The sequence below is a fragment of the Lissotriton vulgaris genome, chromosome 3_1 (genome assembly GCF_964263255.1).
Source record: "Lissotriton vulgaris chromosome 3_1, aLisVul1.2, whole genome shotgun sequence".
Classification (NCBI taxonomy): Eukaryota; Metazoa; Chordata; class Amphibia; order Caudata; family Salamandridae; genus Lissotriton; species Lissotriton vulgaris.
Window position 1 is genome coordinate 2,114,007,650 of NC_141689.1, and position 20,738 is coordinate 2,114,028,387.

The following is a 20,738-nucleotide window of genomic DNA, read 5'->3' on the forward strand; positions in this document are numbered from 1 at the left end:
CCGCCACTCCCACCGATGAGCAAAGGCCGTCGCCGTTCCCAGCCCAAGGTGGCAAACCCTCAGAATCCAAGTATTAAATCCGTGGCACTTCCGCGGGCGATGATATCTGGACAGGCAGATGGGAGAGCCAAGAAAAAGTCCGACAACCCGGGAGAACCAAGCGTCTTGCCCGGCCAGCGAACAGGCCTGGCGGAGAAGGGCGGAGCTAGGCCTACACCCCACGTGCAGAGCCCCGGACTGGCATGAACAGCGACGCCGGGCAAGATGGCATCAGACCTCCAGAGCGCGAGTCGGAGAAACTTGGGACCCACATAACTTCGGCCAGCAACCTCCGAATGGCACAGGAATTGGACCGTGGGTGGACAGCCGATATCCCAACCGAACCGTGGGGTCAGTCCAGGGCGCAGCGATGGTAATCAGGATACCTAGGCGGATAATAGCTCCGGGCAGCGGGAGCCTCACGACAGTGCGGCCATTCCGCAGTGCGCCCTCTAGCGCCCCCCCCCCCAGGCAGTATATGTGAGTGTTGCACTATATAAACAACTATATGTGAGAGGGGGGGATTGTGAGAGTGGCTGTATGGATGAGTGTGTGCTTGTGTCAGTGATTGCATGAGAGTATGTGTTAGTATCCGTATGAATAAGTGAGGTGGTGTGTGTATAACTGTATAAGTGAGTAAATGGGAGTACGATTGATTCTTTGCATGACTGACTAGGTGTGTGAGTAACTATATGGGTGAGTGGCGGTGTGTGTGTCTGTATAGGTGTGTGAGTGCATATTATACTGCTGTATTGATGAGTGACTGCATGTATGAGTGATTATATTGGTGAATGAGTGGATGTGTGTGTAAACCTGGGAATCAGTGAGTGGGTATGTAGTATCTGGTATTGGTGTGTTTATGGTTTTGAAAATGGTAGTCTATTTTAGAGTGGGTGTAGCAAAGGTTTTTCTAGGGTGTGAGGAGGGCCCTCAGATTATCATGTGGATGATGTCATGAGTGAGTCATCAGTGATGTCATTGTGAAGGAACCATTTTCAAGTCTTCCACTACCTGGACGACTGGTTGCTGAAGGCCTCGTCCAGGTAGTGGAAGACTTGAAAATGGTTCCTTCGCAAGAATGCTGCTACCGGCGCCAGCGCCTTCGTGAGGATCCTCGGGGCTGAGCGAAGACCAAAGGGTAAAATCCTGATTTGAAAGTAACTCTTGGCTACTGTGAATCGTAGAAACCTTCTGTGTGCTGGGTGAATCGGTAAATGAAAGTACGCATCCTCGAGATCGAGCTTGGCCATGAAATCCCCCGGATTGATGAGCCGTAAGATGTCTTGTAGAGAGACCATCCAGAAAGACAGGGAGATGAGATAGGTGTTGAGCTCCCTGAGATCTAAAATGGGGCGCCATTTCTCCAGCGTCTTCTTTAAGAGGAAGAACCTGGATTGTAACCCTTGTCCTCTTTGGTCGGAGGGAACCGGCTCTATAGCACTCTTCTGGAGCATCTGATTAACTTCAAGCTGCAGAAGACGCAGGTGTTTCGATGGAATGGCTGCAGGGGGCTTGGTGGTGGGATTTGGGTAAATTCCAAGGTTTGGCCTTTCCGAATGATGTTGAGCACCCAACGGTCCGATGTTATCTTGGACTAATTCCGAAGGTATTTGGTTACCCTGCCTCCAACTGATGACTTCTTGGAGGAGGGAACAGTAGGAAGAGCCAGGAGGCCGCTATTGTCGCTTGGAGGTATCACGACCCCGCTGAGCCTGTTTCCCCTTGCTGTAAGGCCTGGAGTAATTGGAGGATTGGCCCTGCCTTTGTTGATAAGGCTGGCGGTATTGCTGGGATCCTGAGCCGTAGGATGAATATCGCTGTTGCTGATAGGATCCCCTGTAGTTCGTACCTCTGCCTCTGGATCCTTTAAAAGGAGTTTTGCGGTACTGAAGCGTACCCGAAGATCTGGTGGTCTCCGTGTCTTTTTTGATGTCTTGGAGAGTGTCGTCAAATAGCTTTCCGAATAGTGCTTCCCCATCAAAGGGAAGATCAAGGGCCCGATGTAGGTAGCCCTTTACCGATCGGAATCGGCCGAAAATACCGATTTTCGGCCGTTTCCGATCGGTAAAGGGCTATCGAGATGTAGGGGCACATTTTCGGTAATTTTACAGAATCGTTATCATTACCGAATCGGTAAATTTACCGAATCGGTAATATTTACCGATTCGGTAATAACGATTCGGTAAAATTACCGAAAATGCAATGTAGGTAGCCAATGTTCCATCAGCACATGGCTTACAGAATCGGTATTTTACCATGGAATACAAATCCATGGTAAAATACTGATTCCTGTGTACATGCACATCTGTGCATGTACACATGTGCCATGTGACAGACAGACGTGCCCTTAGGGCATGTCTGTGTGCCACATTGCACACATGCCCGTTTTGGGGGTGCTAGAGGGTGTCAAAGTGACACCCCCTGCACCCTTGTGAATTCTTTAATTACAGATTCGGTAAATACCGAATCGGTAATGCCTAATCATTCCTATGGGCTTCAAAGCCCATAGGAATGAATGGGCATTACCGATTCGGTATTTACCGAATCGGTAATTAAAGAATTGTTAAGGATTCGGTAACGAATCCAGATGTTGGGACCTACATCCCATTTACCGATTTTGAAATACCGAATCGGTAAAATTCGGCATTTCAAAATCAGTAAATGGGATTTACCTACATCGGGCCCCTAGGACCTTATTTTGTATCTCAGGTCGAAACCAGGTCGCCTTCAGCCACCCCTGGCGACAGAGGACTGCAGCCCCAGCCAACGAACGAAACGCCGTCGTGGCAATGTCCATGGCGCAGTCAATGATCTCCATCGAGGTCGCCTCCCCCTCTTGCAAGATCTTTTTTGCCTCCGATTTCGATTCTGGAGGAAGGTGATCCAGGAACAGAGCGACATCACACCAAAGCTGGCGGTCATATCTGCCCAATATTGCCAGGGCATTGGCAGCTCGCACCAGAAGACTCGCCATAGACAAGAATCTCTTCCCAGCATTGTCCAATCTCCGTTCTTCCTTGTCCGGAGGAGGTGTCAAGGGAGCAGAGGGGTTGTGGGATTTCCTCTGCGCCGCTTGCGAGATAACGGAGTCTGGTCTTGGGTGGCCCGTGAAAGCAGCATGCCCATCATCAGGTGCTTTGTATTTTTTATCAAGACGCAGTAGCACCGGGACCACCGTCGCTGGTTTTTTTTATAGCCTTAATGCCTTCCTCCCACAGATGTTGCACTATAGGTATGGACCTTGTCGACTTCCGATAAGGTTCCTTGAAGTCATACAAGAACCATTCCGTGGCCACCGCAGGCAAAGCCAACTTGAACCTGCCAGCCGCTCTTTCCATCAGCTGATGAAAACCCCCTACATCCGCTGGCGGAGAATCCACCGGATCCGGACATGGGGATGGACGGTCCGGAATGATGTAGTCATCCCATTCAGTATCTTGATTCGTATCATGATCCTAATCACGATCCTCCTCCGAGGTATCATCATGGCCGCCCGCAGGCGTGGAAGGCTCTTGCGGAATAGTTGCCCATGGCTGAGGGGATGCCTGAGCTGGTAATTCAGGAGCAGCTGCTGAGGCAGGAGCCGAGACAGGAGCTGCTGGCACTACTGGAGCCGGAACCGGCCTTGAAGCCTTAGATTTGTAGTCCTGCAGCATCTTATGCAGGTCCTGCAGGAAAGAGGATGGCACTGTAACCATGTCTTGAACTGAATAATGCTGTGATTGAGCAGCTTGGTGATAATAACCACCTTCCTGGTCATACCCTCCTTCAGAGTCCGTCTCCTGACATTTGACCAGAAGCTGCGAGGGACTATTAGCGTAACCATATGAGTCCCGATCATCCTCCTCTGACTCTTCTTCATCAAATAGCAGAGCTGGTGGCAAGGGGGTTACTCTCCTAGGAGATGTCATCTCCGGCGTAATCCTTGTGACAGAATTAGTGATCCTTTTTTCTGATGCCAAAATCGTTGAAGGTTTCGTCGACGGAACATGCCTCGCGGACGCCTGTACACTCGTCGCTCCAGCCGTCGTTGTTAAAGTAGTAGTCGTCGAGGCTGTCGTCGACGTTGTCATAGCCGTCGACGCGGTCGTCGGTGACCCTCCTGTCGACACTGTTGGAACGGTCGTCGACGCTTCCTTTCTCGACAACGATTTCTTCGTAGTCTAATGTTGCGTCGACGGAACCAAATGTAACTTTGGCTTCAATTTCTTAGTCGACGGAACCTCCGTCATCGACGACTTTGACCTTCTGTCAAAAGATTGAGAAGAGGGTTTCTTGAAGGCTGGATCAGTCTTCAAACCCTTAGAAAGCGTAGAAGGTCCTACCCTCACCTTTTCACTATGGTGAGGAGATTCGCCTGGACCTAGGCTCTCAGACTCTCTGGGGGTCTTTTTTGAGGCCTTAGAAGGATGTTCCACAGAAAGAGAAGGGGAACCCCTACCCCTCTTGACTGACCTTCTAGATGACACAGCTGACATTGAATCCTCACTGTCACTGGAAACTCCATGTTTCCTCTCCTTCTGTTTCTGAAGCCAGGCCTTGGTAGAAAAAGTGCGGCAGATCTTGCAGTCCTCTGCCTTATGATCCGGATAGAGGCAATAGATACAATCCTTATGTTTATCCTCCACAAACAACCTTTTATGGCCACAGGTGGAACATGGCTTGAAAAGGGCCTTCTTTTCCTTGTCAGCCATCCTTTTCTAAATCCTGAAGAGAAAACTTGAAGAAAAAACCGTTGAAAGAGATGAAATTAGCAGAGCTCAAAGGAGACTTCCTAAGCACAACGTGCTGTAGAAAATCTGAGGCTCTGAGGTTCCTTCAGGAGGGTTCTAATGGGTGAGGCTCTTCTGAGTGGCTGATGCCTAAGTTTGGTCTCTTTTACAAAAAGAGGGTGATATGCTACAAAAGGGAATGAGGCCTAGGCCTAGGCCTTTTCTTTCCCTTTTGTACCTACTGCTATGGTATTTTTGTTACTGAGACTCCCATTCCGACGACTGGGAATGATACAAAAGCGTGGGAATCTATGAAAGTTCCAATACTGGGGCAAATTACAGCACAAAAGGGAATTTTGTTTTAGGGCATGGCCCACCCTGTCCCTTTTGGCTAAAGAGGGTGACTCTTGTTTTGAGATTAATAATAAAGTTGTGTTTTGTTGCAATTTGTGTTTTTTTAATTTTTTTTATTTTATTATCAAAAAATTCAAAACCTTGCTAATTATACATAATAATGTTCATCAAGAGGAGATCTGCATTACAGGTTATTTCCACAGGTAAAAGAATGTACATAGTTGCCTCATTCTGTAACTTAACATTTATGAGTGTCTGGGTTCCCGATCCCTGGCGTGTGAGTAGTTTTTTAATGGTTGGTATGGGTTCATCACTTAGGTCTGGGTCTGAGTCCTCCGTAGGAGGGGGCACAAATGTTGCCGCTGTGTCAGCGAAACTGTTCTGAGTCAGCCATTTGATACGTTGTGCGCAGTTGGGCAAACGTCACCACCTCTCCCTTCTTCCAGAGATCTCCAATTCTAGAGATACCAATAAGGTCCCATTGAGCGAAACCTGCACTGTAACGGAGCCTACCTAATTTTGGCGTGTCCCACAGAGGTGTGAGTTGGGTGAGGACTCCCTCCCAGCCCAGCACTCGTTGCTCCACAAACCATGTACATACTGTGGGCGCAGTAGGGCAGATCCATGTGTTTTTTTTGTTCTTGTTGTAAAGCGCCACCATGGGTCCGTCGGTCCCAGGAGTGTCTCTGTCAAGTCGGAGGGCCGGTTTCTCCTGCGAGGCATGAAATCAGTGGTTTATTACTAGGAGTTGCGAGGCCCAGTAATACAATTGTATATTGGGCAGGGCGATCCCACCATTGTACCAGTGAGTTTGGTTAGGGCTATACGGAGGGGGGTTTATTGCCCCAGAGGAGCTGTCCCGCTTCAGCCTCTATGGCTTTGAAATATGAGGTGGGGACTGGAGTAGGCGTATTTTGTAAGGCGTAAAGGAAACGCGGGAGACACATTATTTTGAATAGGGCAGCCCGGCCCAGGAGTGCCAAGGGCAGTGCATGCCAGTGCTTCATGTCATTTTTAAGTCTCAGAAGAACAAGTTGTAGTTTGCAGAGTAGTTGAGCAATATAAGTTACAGAAAGTCTGTTAAAGTGTAATGACTTGTTTATGTACAAAAAGGCAATATATTGTGCTGTTACTAGTGTGATAGTGGTATAGTGCAGGTACGTAATAGCAACATTTAGAAAAATAAAATTAAAGAGGGAAATATAATTAATTGATGCAATAGCAATATTATGTGTTTAGAGGAGTTCTGACAACAGTGCCACTGCACTGGATGTACAACTCAAATCATGCCGCTTGTGCCTGCAACATAACTGCATTTGTGAATGCCTGTGTAGTAGTGACATATAGCAATATTTGGTGTTTAGGGGAGTTAAGACAACTTTTGGCCCCGGTGCCACTTCACCTGCTGCACCACTCAAATCATGACCCAGTAAGCTAACTGCACATGTGACTGCCTGTTTGTTGTAAAATATTGCAATATTTGGTGTTTAGGGGGTTCCTAGAGTTTTGGGCTCCGGTGTCACTGCACCTGCTGCACCATGAAATCATGACCCGAGTGCCTGCAAGGTAACTGCACTTGTGACTTCTTATTTAGTAGTTAAATATAACGATATTAGGTGTTTAACGGGGTGCCAGGAGCTTTTGGTCCCTGTGCCACTGCACTATTGAAATCATGACACTAGCAATTCCTAGATAACTGCATTTGTGACTGCCTGTATAGTAGCAAAATATAGCAATATTGGGTGTTTAGTGGAGTTATGACAATGTTTGGCCGCGGTGCAACTGCACCTGCTGCATCATTTAAAAAAGGCCCCTTTTACCTGCAAGGTAACTGCAATTGTGACGGCCTGCATGGTAGTAAAATATAGCCATATTAGGTGTTTAGAGGAGTTCCGACAACTTTTGGACCCAGTCCCACTGCACCTGCTGCACAACTCAAATCATGACGTCATCTGCATAGTAACTGCACTTGTCACTGCCTGTTTAGTAGTAAAATACAGAAATGTTATGTGATAATAATGGGAGGGGGTCAGATTAAAACCCTGGGGGCCCCATCCCGCTGGGCCCTGTCACCTTTTTAAAATTTGTTTTTTTTTTAAATTGGATAATGGGAGGAGGGCTGCGAGCCCTCCTCCCCAGACGATTCCGGCCTCTAGTTTAAGTGCCCTGTTCCCATCCAGGGCACCCAGACACTTTGATGGGGACAGCGGAGGGAGCCTCCGGCTCCCAGCATCCTGCAGGAGCCGGTATTGCTTTTGGACATGCTCCGCTTCGAGTAAGAAAGAGCATTTTAGGACAACAGCAAACTGTAATGTCCCTGGGGCGGGAACCCTGGGACATTGCACGAGCCAGTTCCTTTGTTCTAATTTGTCCTGGGGACCCCCTGCATATATATTTGAACCACGGGGAGGTGGTGGTCCCCGGGGTTACGGGGAGGGCCTAGCAGGGCCCCCTCATTTCTATGACTGATTGCCCCAGGGAGGTGGCGGTCCCTGGGGCGGCCTAGCACCCCTGCATTTCTGATACTGATTGTCCCAGGGAGGTGGTGGTCCACTGCAAGGACTCGCGTCCTACGATATTTATATTATTTAAACAGAAATATCTTTGAAACCACTGAACGGATTTACACCAAATCACAAAATGCACGCTTTTTAGACCAGCATCTGGCTTTCTGCCAAATTTTGTATAATTCAATTTAGCGGTTCCGGCTGTAATCGTGTTAAAAAATGAAAATTCCCGTAGACATAACATGGTCAAAACTTAGCTTGATTGATAACCCCAAAACTTTCAACTTTCAACAGCAGCTGAACCAAAAAGGGAATGTTTTTTTAAAAACATTTTGTGAAGATTCATTAAGCAGCATCAAAGTTAGTGGAATAACAAAAAACGCTTTTTCTATGAAAACTTTGGTTCTAACTAGAACTACCTACAGGCAGCTGCCAGTAGGTAATATAAAACAAGCATTACAAATGCAATAGGTCTCGCCTTTCATTAAGTTAAAGCCATGTGCTTTACTATACCATACCATTAGCAAAGCAAATGGCTTTAACTGAATCAATGCTTGTTGTGGTGGAAATAGGAATCTGCTAATCACCCAGAGTCTTACGCAAGTGATGTCCCATAAGGATAATGCAGAAGAGGGGAGGAAAGAACAGACGTGGAGGAACAGTGAACAAAAGACAATTTAATTATCTCAGCGACCAGATGGAGGGGTCATACTGGCACTAGAAAAGCCTGTGACCCCTCATATGAGCGTTTATGGTTCGCATGCAGAGCAGGACAAGACAAAGAGTGTAGCAAAATGGCTGGATCCCAGTGAGCACAGAATACATTCACTGAATGCATTCATAACAGTTGCAGCTATCCACCACAGCCCTGAACCACTGCCGGACAAGAATGTCCCACACCTTTGTCTGAGGCTGCCCAAAAATGCTGGGCTGCGATGTTTAGCCGATGGGTTGGCGTGGAGGAATGGGAAGAATCTCATGATTTACTGTACAACTATAGATACTTTGCTGGGCTGTGATGCTACTAAGGTTGCCATTCGCTGTTTTTTGCTTTATTGCTTCTTCTTGCAATAAAAAGATTTTTTTTTTAAGAAAGTCCCCCCTCACACACAAAGAAATCAAGAATCACAAACACACGCATAGAATAAAACAGGTCACATATAGCGTATATACACATGCACAAGCACACAGACACAGTTACAGCAAGCACACACAGAAAGCAAAGCAAGCATCAGACACAGAGCACACACACAAAAAGAAACACAATGGCATTTAGCACACAGACACAGTAACTACAAACATACAAAGAAGAAATCACAGACAACAAACATAGGAAAAAAACAATGACACTCCGCAGATATGGCTTCCCAACCCTTTCCCACCCACACGCTGTACTTGGGCTATACAAGTCACTTCACTTCACACCCTCATGGAGAAAATGTCCACAGTTTTGTACTTTCAACTGCCTGCCAAAGGTTCCCTATTTGATCTTTGACCCACCGCACCCACCTCCCTCTACATTTGGAGGTGTCTGTTACTTCACTCCACGAGTTTTCGTGAGTCCTTTTGTTAAATCGGTTTCAAAATGGTAAAATAGCGAATGCATTTGTATCTGATTTTGTTCTATAATTAAATTAATGTAGTTTAAAGCAATTCTTTCCCAAAATAGACACTAAAAAAAACATACAAACAGACAGCAATACACAATTAGTATTAGAGCATGTACTTTGACACACGTATGAAGTAACAGGACACCAGAGCAACACAGAAAAACAAACAGCCATGGTGTGTGCAAGGTCAGTTGTACATAAGCACACACATGCAGCCATTGTTTACAAAGAATCATCTAAAAATACACAAAGGTAGAACACGCACAGAAGCAGAAAAAAATACAAACCATAAAAAGCAGAGAAATAGTTGGATACGCACAGATAAACAGTGAGACGCAGAATACTGCACACCATAACGTACACACAGATATGCACAAAAAGCAGGCGTCTGAGTTGTCCTTGTCTCTCATACCAAAGGCAGGTTTGGGGTCCATAAACGATTGAACATTGCCAAATATCTCCATTTCCAGATTGAGTGTGTGGGTGGAGGAGCACTGCTGCGCCCTCGTGCCTCTGGGGCACTGAACCTGACGGTACACAACCAGGAAGTGACCAGAAACTGAACTAATGGGCTAGTGAGCAGCATGCACCCCAAACCTTTAAAGGGAAATATTTTAGAAAAAGCATGCACTCTCTGTTAACAAGTCCGCATCGCCTCTCTTCACTTGCACTGCTCTTCTTGAGGCGCAAGACTTGTTATCATGACGAAAACAATACAACTCTCTCCTTCGTGCCTCTATGCTATATCCATCTCTATGGTAGGCCCATGTTAAAAAGGGTGAGGGGTGGGGTATATTTAGCACATGTGGTTTCCAATGACATCTCAGGAAGTAATGATGCGGTTGTGATAAATATTATCCTTTTGTTAAAATATAACTCGTCTTTTTGAAAAAAGCAAGTTAACATAGCCATGCAGTCATTTGAAAAGAACCCTTTTTGGCCAGTTTTACTTTTTTTGTGAATCACATGTACACTTTCCACATATTATTGTGTAATGGAGTGCAGAAACGGCAGTAAGAAGCACTATTTTAAAACAGACGCGTGAAACTTGCTAGGACATCCTTAAACTGCATTTTAAGAGTGATGAACTGGGTGTATTTTTGGAGAAGTCCGACTTGCTATTAAATGAATGCGTGTTTGTTTTCTGCTGGCGTTCTTCATCCAGCTACAAAGCACACAAGCGCATTTGAAGTTGAATAGCACATGAAGGGTTAATGGCTTGGATTTTCTCTCAGAGGAGAGATTCACAGCCTCATTAATAAAAAGGATGCTGCCAGTGGGAAAGGAGATTAAAGAGACCACCGAGGCCAGATTTCACACCAATCCATTATGTTTACAAATACAAGCAGATGCAGTGCTGGGACACAAGGTGATGCCTCTTCGTCTCATTCGGCCTGAGAGGATGGAATCCTCTCTAAAACAAGCATCGATCTCTTAGCTTTATGGGGCCAGGTGTTTCTAATTAGCGTGGATGCACCCAGTGCCCTGACCTCTCAAAGGTAAAAAATCTTGAGCAAACGAATAATTTTTTCCTTTGAGAGGCCGGGGGCAGTACGCTCCTCTATGCTAATAAGAAACACATGGCCCCATAAAGATAAGAAAGTGCTTTGCAACAGCAGCCAAGCAGGCTACCCAGTCCGCATGGGAGGCGAAAGGGCGTAAAAAAAAAAAATCTTATTTCCAATGGCATACCAAACGGTGACACCAGCCAATGAAAATGAGGGGCGGGGCTTCAAGTCCCCTTTTCAAATCTACTCTCCTACAAAATCTCTCGCCCAGCGAGCAGCGCTTTGCGCTGCAACGCCAAGCGAGACCTAAAAATCTGAAGGGTTGCAGATATAGATATATATAAATCCTCCTGATTCGTTTTTCTTGGTACTCCATCTTCTCTCCTTCTTTACTCTTAAATCTAAATACGAGATAAAACACAGATGTTTATTGGTGGATGCAGTTATCTCTTGCTTCCCAAACTGCTCCAATAACCAAAGCCCATTTACATCATCTTACATTTTAGACCTTTATTGTTCTAGTCATAAATTTGTCACTGTAAATCGTGCTTTTGTCCATTCCCGATTACACAGTTGCAGTCTCAACTAGCTCATTTTTCCAGTGAAATTCATTTCTTGGTTATGGTCAATACAGAGTGTGGCAGTCAGGCTGAATTTTGAAATGAGAAAACTCACTCTGTGTTGGCCAAGCAGCAGAAAAAGATCAAAGCTGTCTGCTCTCTGCAAAGGATTTATTATCACAACTGGCTTTGTTCAACATGGAGAACCACTCTACAGCATTCTTCTTTGGAATGTCTGCTGCAATTCTAAGTTCCATTACACAAGTTTACGCTTTACAGCCTGGGCAGAAAATCTTTGTTTTAGGCATTGGTAGCCTGAAATGCTCTCTACCTGCACGAAAACTATCTATTCATTTATCCTTATGACATTGGCTCCAAAATTTACTATTTGAGCAGTAGGTGCTGTGGGTTGCTCACTTTCTCTGGGGGTGATTTACTGTTCTAGCATTAGCATTAAGAGAACTTCTTTGGAGGTTGTCTGATAGCACTTTTAAAAAACAAACTTGTAATTCTCTCGCTCCATCTCAGAAAAGTATCTATTTACTTATTATTTCACCATCAGCATACAAAATGGTTCTTTGAACAGTAGGGTTGTGAATTGACAGAGTTCACTTAGGTTAATTACAATTAAGGATTTCTTTCCATAGTCCTAAGTGACCCTCAGAAGGTATTTGTATGTACTTTATAAAAGGAAACTTAGATGCATGGAAATAATATACTGTGTGTTCAACAGGAGATATATTGAAATATTGCACTGTGTAAAGCAGTGGAACCTTTGCGAATGACTGTACGAGTATGAACTGTGCAACCAAAGTGTAATGTCATTTTCTTTATCTTAAGTTTTTCTTAATTAACATACTTTACAACTTTCCTCCTGAAACACACGAGAGGAACAATACAACATTTAACAAAATGTACGTAAACCATTATTTGACAATATGCCTCTCAATTCCCAAAATTCATGGTACATTTTTTGTGAATTAGTATTATTGGTGTTATGTATAAGACCATCAAATACTTGACAGATAGATACAGCAAGACTTACCTATGGCTAAAGTCAAGACCTTTAACTTGTTTTGCACCAATCTGACCACTTCACTTTTCTGCAGTGGTGTAGCTCTACAAACTATGACAGTTCGGCAATGCTTGGTGAGCTGCAGGAATTTACTTTGTAGACTCTCATGCAGTGCAAATTCCAATGTCTTTCCATCAATTACCAAACCGATGTGTACTTCTGGAATTAGAGCTGAGGTAGGCAGATACAGACTCAAAGGAGGTTTTGGATTAAGGGCCTTAGGAGGAACATTTCTTTTGATTCCTTCCATGATGCTGTCCATCAATACTTCACAAGTATTCTTTGAAAGGTGGGTAGGCAAAAAAAGAGAGTACAGTTAGAACATCTGTGATGTTGTGTCATTGCTATATTAACCCCGGCATCTTAAATAGCAAACATACAAGAATCAGTCAAGGAATCATTAAAAGAGTTTACAATTATCTTAACAGACAGGTGGATCTTGACTATCTCTATATAATCAAACTATGAAAACAGGGCTTTTATTTAAGTGACATCATTGTATTAGTATGTGTTATGTACACATTTAATTGCCATTTAAAGTGAAACATACAATAAGTAAACAGAGAATGAAAAACATTGTAATTATAGAGCGTCAACGAGAGACATGGAAGCACTAGTCTGGGACCTAAGCGCAATTTAAGGCAGAACAAAATGAAGTGCAGGTCAGATATCAAGCGGGTTCATAATTTTTATGGCGTTTAAAGTCCTCTAGCAGGGTAAGTCTGAAGCTGTATGAGAGGAAGGTGACTCAAAATCGGGCATATTTGCAGAGTCCCAACTTTTCAGGGTTTCTGGAGCAGCAACTCTAGGTCTTTTCTAAAGCACCCAGTTCTTAAGGGACAGCACTCAGAGGTCAGTAGAGGCCACCAGCAAATGCCAGCTGGTACTGGTTACTCAGGAAAAAGACCACTTCCAGCGTGTTGTGCCCTGTAGCAACACAGATAGCAAGCCAACTGACCCTTGGAATTCACTTTTTTGTCCTGGGTACAAGAGGGAGCAGCATGAATCTTACAGCAATCCGGGTCCAGTCATCTTCTGATCCTCTGTAGGCCAAGAAATTGTTTTGAGGAGGGATCGTGGGGTGCCACATTTGTAGTTATGACTAGCCAGTGGGTGGGGGTGACTCAGATATTTTCAAAGCAATGGGGAAAACGTTGCCCCGGCCAACCGTACCCACTTATGCTGCACATTCAGCTTGCCTTACTGCGAACACTACCACAGTGCATCTCACTAAAAAAAGTCAAGACAGGGAACACTTCCTCCATTGTGTAGCGCTCATGTGCACACCTATTAGGGTGGCCATTGAAATGTTCAGTCCCATCATTCCCATCTGTCCAATCCAAACCACGTCTGGAAGTAGCAACCCTCCTACTGAGTTCAAACCCAGTCTGGCTAGTGTGGGCCTTGTGGATAAAGCTTTCCCTTCTTCCAGTCTCTCCTTACATGAACTATGAATGGTGCAAGCTTCACCTCTGTACCTTTCAAGTTCATGAAGTTTCTGGGTCCACCTCAACTGTCCGGCATGGGCTGACAGGGTCTCAATAACCCACAAACAGTCCATCCAGTCACCAGGCCTAAGCCACTGTCCAGCTCTGGCAGCGGTTTTCACAACTTCCTTTCCGTGCAGCTGCTGGTAGACTACTGCATAATAGCCTCTAGGAGCTTCAGGTAGGGAAGAGAACTTTCTAAAAGTTATTTTTCCTAAATATGTATAACAAAGATAAATTCTCCTATGAATTGCACTTTTAATAAATGTGGTGACTAACCTTAGAATAACTATTTTAGTAGTTTCCTGTCAACAGTGGGAGAATTCTGTTCTACCTGTCATCCCCAGAGGACTCAGTCCCCGCTTTATTGCGGTTGCTAGACCACTTTGGTGCGGCCTCCGGGCTGCGTATTAATCCTGCAAAGTCTTCTATTTTTCCTCTGGCGGGATGCGCCGTCGCTCCGGACGTGGACCTCCCGTGCCTAGGGCTGCGCAGGGAACTAGAAGCCTTTCGGTATTTGGGTATTCAGGTGGCTCCATCTGACGACCAGTTGTTAACCCGCAACGCTGAACGAGTGATCCGCTCTCTGCACCAATCCGTGTCCTTTTGGAATACGCTCCCTCTCTCCCTCATGGGACGGTTGCTAAAATGGTGATGCTGCCTCGCGTATTGCTTGTACTGCAGAATACACTATGCCCGCTCCCCCGCGAATATTTTGCACGCTCAATTCCCTGCTTACATCTCTACTCTGGGCAGGTGGACGTAGCAGAGTGGCTCTACATACCGTGGTCCGGAGCTGGGAAGTGGGAGGGCTAGAGGCCCTGAGATTTGACCTCTACTACTACGCAGCACAGCTCCTGCCGGCTGCGAGATGGTTTGCGGCTGCTGACAACTGGGAACTACAGCTCCTGGTAGGCAGGGCAGACGAAAAGGCTCTACAAGTGGTTTTGATGCAAGGACGGGGCGCGGATGCAGCCCTACCCTATGTGGTACGCCACACGGCAGGAGTCTGGCAGCGGTTTGTGGAAAAGATCTTGAAGCGGGCCCCCATTCATAGGGAGCTGCAGGTGTGGATCCTGGCCCCAGTGTTGTTGATGGGGGAGAGTGTGTCCTTCCGGAAATGGCGGGACAGAGGCTGTGAGACTTTGGCAGATCTTTATCCGGATGACTCCTTTGTGTCTTTTGAGAGAGCCACGGAGGCCTTTAGCCTGAGCAGGGGACAATATTTACACTGTAGGGGACTCCAGGAGGTAGCGAGGACAACCTGGACCCAGTTCCCGGAGGCGCCACCGCTGACGCACACCAATAACATCCTCCTTTCCTGCGGTAGGGGAAAGTGGTTGATATCCCTACTGTATTCAGCCATGCGGCGGGATTCGGCCCCGCAGACCGCGACGTCCTGGGCAGCTTGGGAGGCGGATCTGGGGATGGCTTTGGAGCCGGGACAGCGCAAAAGTATCGGGCTTCTGACCCGGAAAGTCTCGTGTAATGCACGGTTCAAGTTGATCCACTTTAATTTTATGCATCGCACCTACATGACCCCGGTATCCTTGAAGCGTATCTCCGCAGACAGGCAAGATGACTGCCCTAGATGTGGGACGTTGAGGGCTGGGTTCTTTCATCTGGCCTGGGAATGCCCGCAGGTAGGTTACTTCTGGAAGGAGGTGGTGGAACACGTCAGCCGTGTCACGGGCCTCCGGATTAATCTTGAGCCGATTCATTGTCTCCTGGCATTGGTGGCCAAGCCCAAGAAGAGGAACTTGTCCTATAAGTTCCTGCAGCTGCTATTAGTGTTGGCTTGGCGGCGCGTGGCTATCACTTGGATGGGGCAGAGGGCCCCTGCACTGTCCCTATGGCTTAAAGATGTTCGGGAGTGGTCCCTGGCTGAAGAAACACACATGCAGCGCACGCGACGCGATGGGAGACTGCAGGAGGACCTCCTGGCTTGGAGGGTGATGTGTGCTGAGAGGATGCCGGATAATGACTCGGATGCCACCAGTGCCGAATTGTTCACCCCTGAGGGTTCTGATTCCGAAGAGGATGTGGTGAGAGGTACGACAGAGGGACCTGTGTTGGGGTAGTGCCCTGATGGGCGCGCACTGATGTTCCATATTTTGTAACCCTATAAGTGGTCTTGTGTCCCAGAGAAATGACTAAGTGTGAGGTCTGCACCCTATCGGGCCGTGAGAAAGTAACCTGACTCTTGCATGTACTCTTTTGTCAATGCCGCGTTTTGGGGGAGGGGGTGTTTAGTTGCTGGGTGTTTGATGGGGTTCGTATTGCAAAACCACCTGTGCGGATGGGTGGTAGGTGGGCTACATGGAAGACATGGAAAAGGGAATGAATGACACGAATAAAGGGGGGGGGAACGGAAACTGCGGATGTTAGAAATCCTGGCGTGTTTATATAATTGGTTATGTTTTTCTCTGTGGCATTCCTCAATGTTACGCCGCCCGGCCTCCGGGATGTGGGCCAGAAGGACGTCTTATCCTGAATGTGGACTTTGGTCAAATTCGATCAAAATGCCTATGTTTTGGATGGGCCTGGAATATGTCTTATGTTTTCCGCAATAAAAATATTTAAAAAAAAAAAAAAAAAACTGGGAGAATAACGTTTCTAATCAGTACTTCAATATTTTATGGTATCTATTTCGAGTCCTGCCAGTAAAAATAGCTTTTGTGGTATAGTGATTGGATGAACATGACAACTTTAATTTTACCTGTTTCACTTTTAAATATCAGACCCCCTACCTAGTGGATAACAAGGTGCACTTAACGGGCACTTATTATTTAAAAGCAGGGTTTCCTACCAGGCAAAAAGGGTTAGTTTGACAGATTTGACAGAGGTCTTTAGGCTGCTGCAGTCACGCTACACACTATACGCTACACCTGAAGCCATGTTTTACAGGCCAACTATGTGGATGGTATCATCGGTCCTGCATGGAAAGGTGGCATTTCATTTCTAGACCTTGGGTACATTTTTACTATATACACTAGGAACTTATTGGCCAGAGAAATATCAGGGATAATTTACATTAGCTATGTTTAAAGGGTAAGGAACAGGCACTTTACTCCTTGCTAGCAGGGGTAAACTGTTCAAGGTTATAAAACAGCAAACATATGGTCTTGAAAAAGGAGAAAATCTATTGTGATGATGCAGAACAGGGGGAGTTGCTTCTGTATGCATGGGAAAGTCCCATGCATAGTAATGGACATGCACCCCTGCCCTGTGCACCCAACTGTACTGATGTCTAGATTCCTAATGCTGTTTTTTGTTGACCTATGCAAACACGTATCATGCATGTGCACTTTGACAGACCTGTCTCACGCATTGCGGTCTTGTTGGACCAGGAGTGGCGCCCAAACCGCTACTCTAATGGTGGTAGAAGGCTACTACTTTTACTAGAAGTGAAAAAGCACAAGGCCAGTGGTAGCAGCATATTGTGTAGTGATCAGTAGGAGTGAACGAGTCCTTTTTATTAACCTGAGCCACTGGAGTGAGGCGGTCAGCTGCCAAGCAGCCAAATGGGGAATCACTTCAAGACATCTGCCTGTGACCTGGACTGGGGGCAAAGGTTGGCTAGCTTCCTTGCTGGGTGAGCGGACATTACCCAGGGAATTCAAGACAACCTGCCCTGGTACTTGGAGTTCCAGCACCTACCTGCTTTCCAAGATAAGCGTACTCTTTGAGGAAGAGGAAAGCATTGGAGGGAGCAAGATCGTCCTGTTGAATATCTCCCTGTGTGAGGTGTGAGTAATTGGCTGCTGAACCAATCTGGTTATTTCCCGTGTTCACGACGGAGTCAGCGATCCCGAATGCCAGGAAAGGTCACCATGAATACAGCCGCTGAAAAAACTGCAGTGTTGTAAGGGTTGAAGCCTTCCCTTGTAGCAGTGCATCAATTCCGTATGGCAGGAAGAGCGACCACGGGGTAGAGATCCTGTGCTTGCAGAGTGCAGCCACACAATCTGCATACAGCCAACTCATCTGACTTGGGTTGGCGCAAATAAGATCGCCCGCAGGCGAATAACACTCCAGGACTCCAAACCCTTCCCTCCAGCTGGTACGAGTAACACTTGTTTTGGGTCTGATGGCACTAGGGGAACTTGCGGCTAATTCGAACGTGTGTGGTCTGGAAATCTATTGACTTTAAATCCTAGTCGTCGTAGACTCCTGAGACTGATTAATAGCAAGGCATACTCTGGATGTTATCAATAATGAATGGTAAATAACAAAGGTCGCTAATGTGAGGATTTAGTGGGACAGGGAATCGTAAAAGACACTAGAGCCAGACATCAGTGTGAATGCCTTATTCTTTCAATGTGAGATATGCAGTAGAAAAAAAAATACTTCTGTTTTGTTATAAAAGTGAGTATTTGGCATGGATAAGGATTTGTTGTGCTCCAGCACTCATTTTGAGTTGTGAGCCTGTGTTCACTAATCTGTATCCACACCTCCCCCTACCCCAGGGGAGCCTTGGACTGCTTGGACCACAAAACTCTGAGAGTCTAGTACAAAAGGGGTACTTGGTCCAGTTACAAGGGATCCATTTTAAGGATGGTACATCAGGAGTAAAAGGCTGCCACCCCCACGGTAAGGCCCAGTAACGCTTACATGCCCTGTGACCATCTGAAAGGAATTCTGAGAATTGGAGTCAATCAATGGGGAGCCTGTATACAGTTGTGGCATTGACCATTTCCAATTTGTGCCAGTAGTACAATAAGTCCAGTTTATTTTATGCAAAAAGGAAACATAGCTGGGAAAATGAAATTGACCTCAGCCCCATCTTCATATATCAGATGAAGGACTTGTGTAGGGACAGAGAGTGGAGGATTCCCATGAACATGGACAGAGATCTTTGCCAATTTCATTATGGATCAGTTTGAGATAATGGGGGGAGACTGTAGTCTACTCTAGGGAGGGAACTATGGTAGGAACACAGTAAGAGTGCTGTGGATTCAGGTTCCAGGATCCCCATAGCACAGACCTATCCGTGACGCACGCTGTGAGACGTTGGCCTGATATGCAGTGTTCACTATTCTAGTGATCACTATGTATCAGTCCAAACAACCCTTATGGTGATTGGTTGTAAGTCAACCTTATAGACCAGCTATCCTAGTAGCGTGGATACGAGCAGTCTTCGGGCTAAACTCTAGAGGGCGTGTTAAGCCAGCTGTTATACCATCACATATACCCCTTGAACACCAAGTGAAAGGACACCACACAAGTGTTATGACAATAAACAGTGTATTTATTTAGATCACAACAGCCCTGTACTCTTTATGAAAACAGGGTACTAAGCACACAACAAAACTCTTACGAAAATACTTTAAGTTGCACAATTTACACAAATGCCCGAGGGGCACGAAAGACCATATACTCTGAAAGTGGAATGCGAAATTACTAGCAGGTAAGTACTGTACTAATAGGCTTTGGAATCGCTAGGACTACGTTACTGAACCTTCAGATTACTAGTAGGAGGCCTAGGGGACTCGGGTGCAGAGTGTGCACTCTCACGCGGGATGCGGGACAAAGTCTATGGGAGCTAATAAAGGCAAAGTTAGTGTTCTCGGGCGAACCCGATAAGGTAGGTCGAAAACGACAGTGGATCTGGACCCTTAGATAGTGAGGCTATGCTGGGGCACCAAAATGCCGAAGTTGCCTAGCCCAGGGGCTGCAGCTGCATAGGTCTGAAAAGACGTCGGGAATCCTCGTTGACAAACCAGGAGCCTGAAGAAAGAAGTTGCTTGCAGGCGACCAGTGAAGATAGTTCGAGTGATCCAAGCCTGGATCGAAGATGGATGACACCTGAAAGCAGAGGGGACCAAGTTCTTAATCACTAGCCAGTGATTGTGTGGGCACCAGGATGGCACCGGGCGAAGTCACCTCGACCAGGTGAGTGGGCGACGCTGGGCTCTGCAGTCTCACGGACCAGGAGGCGTTGTCGGCGACCAGGATGGAGGTGCGAGCTGTCCCACGATGGTTGATGCTGTCGACGTCGCTGGACCCAGGATTGGGGCAACAAGTCTTGGCAAATTCAAGCCCACGCGGTGGACCTAAAATGGCGTCTGGAGTGGACCAGGAGGGTCCAGGGTGCTCCTCTTTTGGAAGGGAGCAAGGGCCAGTCTGGAGCAACCAGACCAGCAGAGTTGTCGTCGTTGATAGTCGTCGGGAAGGCCACAAGCCAGCGGGCTAGTAGCCAGACAACGCGGTGAGCAGCAAAAAGCAGAAGGGCCCCACGCAGATCGTGGAGATGCTGGGGGGCTGGACTTTCGGTGCTGGAGCTGCTCAGGGTCGGGGCTTCTCGGACCCCAAAGCACTCACCAGAGGATCCCTCGGCGGTAGTGCTGGATAGAAGTCGTGGAGTTCTGATGATGGCCGGTCCTTCGAGGTCTCGTCGCACGTCAGTTAACTTTAACCGGGGTTCACAGTTACATACATGTCGTGTCCCTCTAGAAGGGTGGAATGCTAACCCCGTCGCCAGAATTGGCATGGGGTTAGTATTCCAATTCGTATGACACCTTATGCGACATGTTTTGATAAAGCAATACCCAAGATAGCATTTAACCGCGAGGATTATAATGCACTTAAGAGTATATGGTATGCGTTATCATGGAACAGCTATTAGGACTTGGTTCCGCAAGCTGCAAACGGGCTCAGCTCATGCCAGAGCACCATTTCACACGATTCCAAGCACTCTGCCTTCAGGATTGTCAAGGCCTGCCATAGGAGTGACTGATAGGAATCTGTGTGTCCATTTTTAGGGTTAGATATAGGTATACTATATCTAAAGTAAAGGGTGATTACACCACCTTGCCCCAGCTGTCGTGCAGCCAGTTGTGTCAGATTTAGATGGCCCTCCAGGGGTGGCATAATACATGCTTCA

At 46.5% G+C, this 20,738-nt stretch overlaps 1 protein-coding gene across 1 annotated transcript in view; it reads right to left on the reverse strand.

The window, feature by feature from the left end:
* Positions 1 to 20,738, reverse strand: part of ATP10D (ATPase phospholipid transporting 10D (putative)) — a 772,711-nt gene that overhangs the window by 233,509 nt on the left and 518,464 nt on the right. Inside the window, exon 16 of the mRNA XM_086962685.1 lies at positions 12,336 to 12,645. Within this exon, the coding sequence (XP_086818811.1) occupies positions 12,336 to 12,645 (310 nt within the window). The remainder of the gene's footprint in view (positions 1 to 12,335; positions 12,646 to 20,738) is intronic.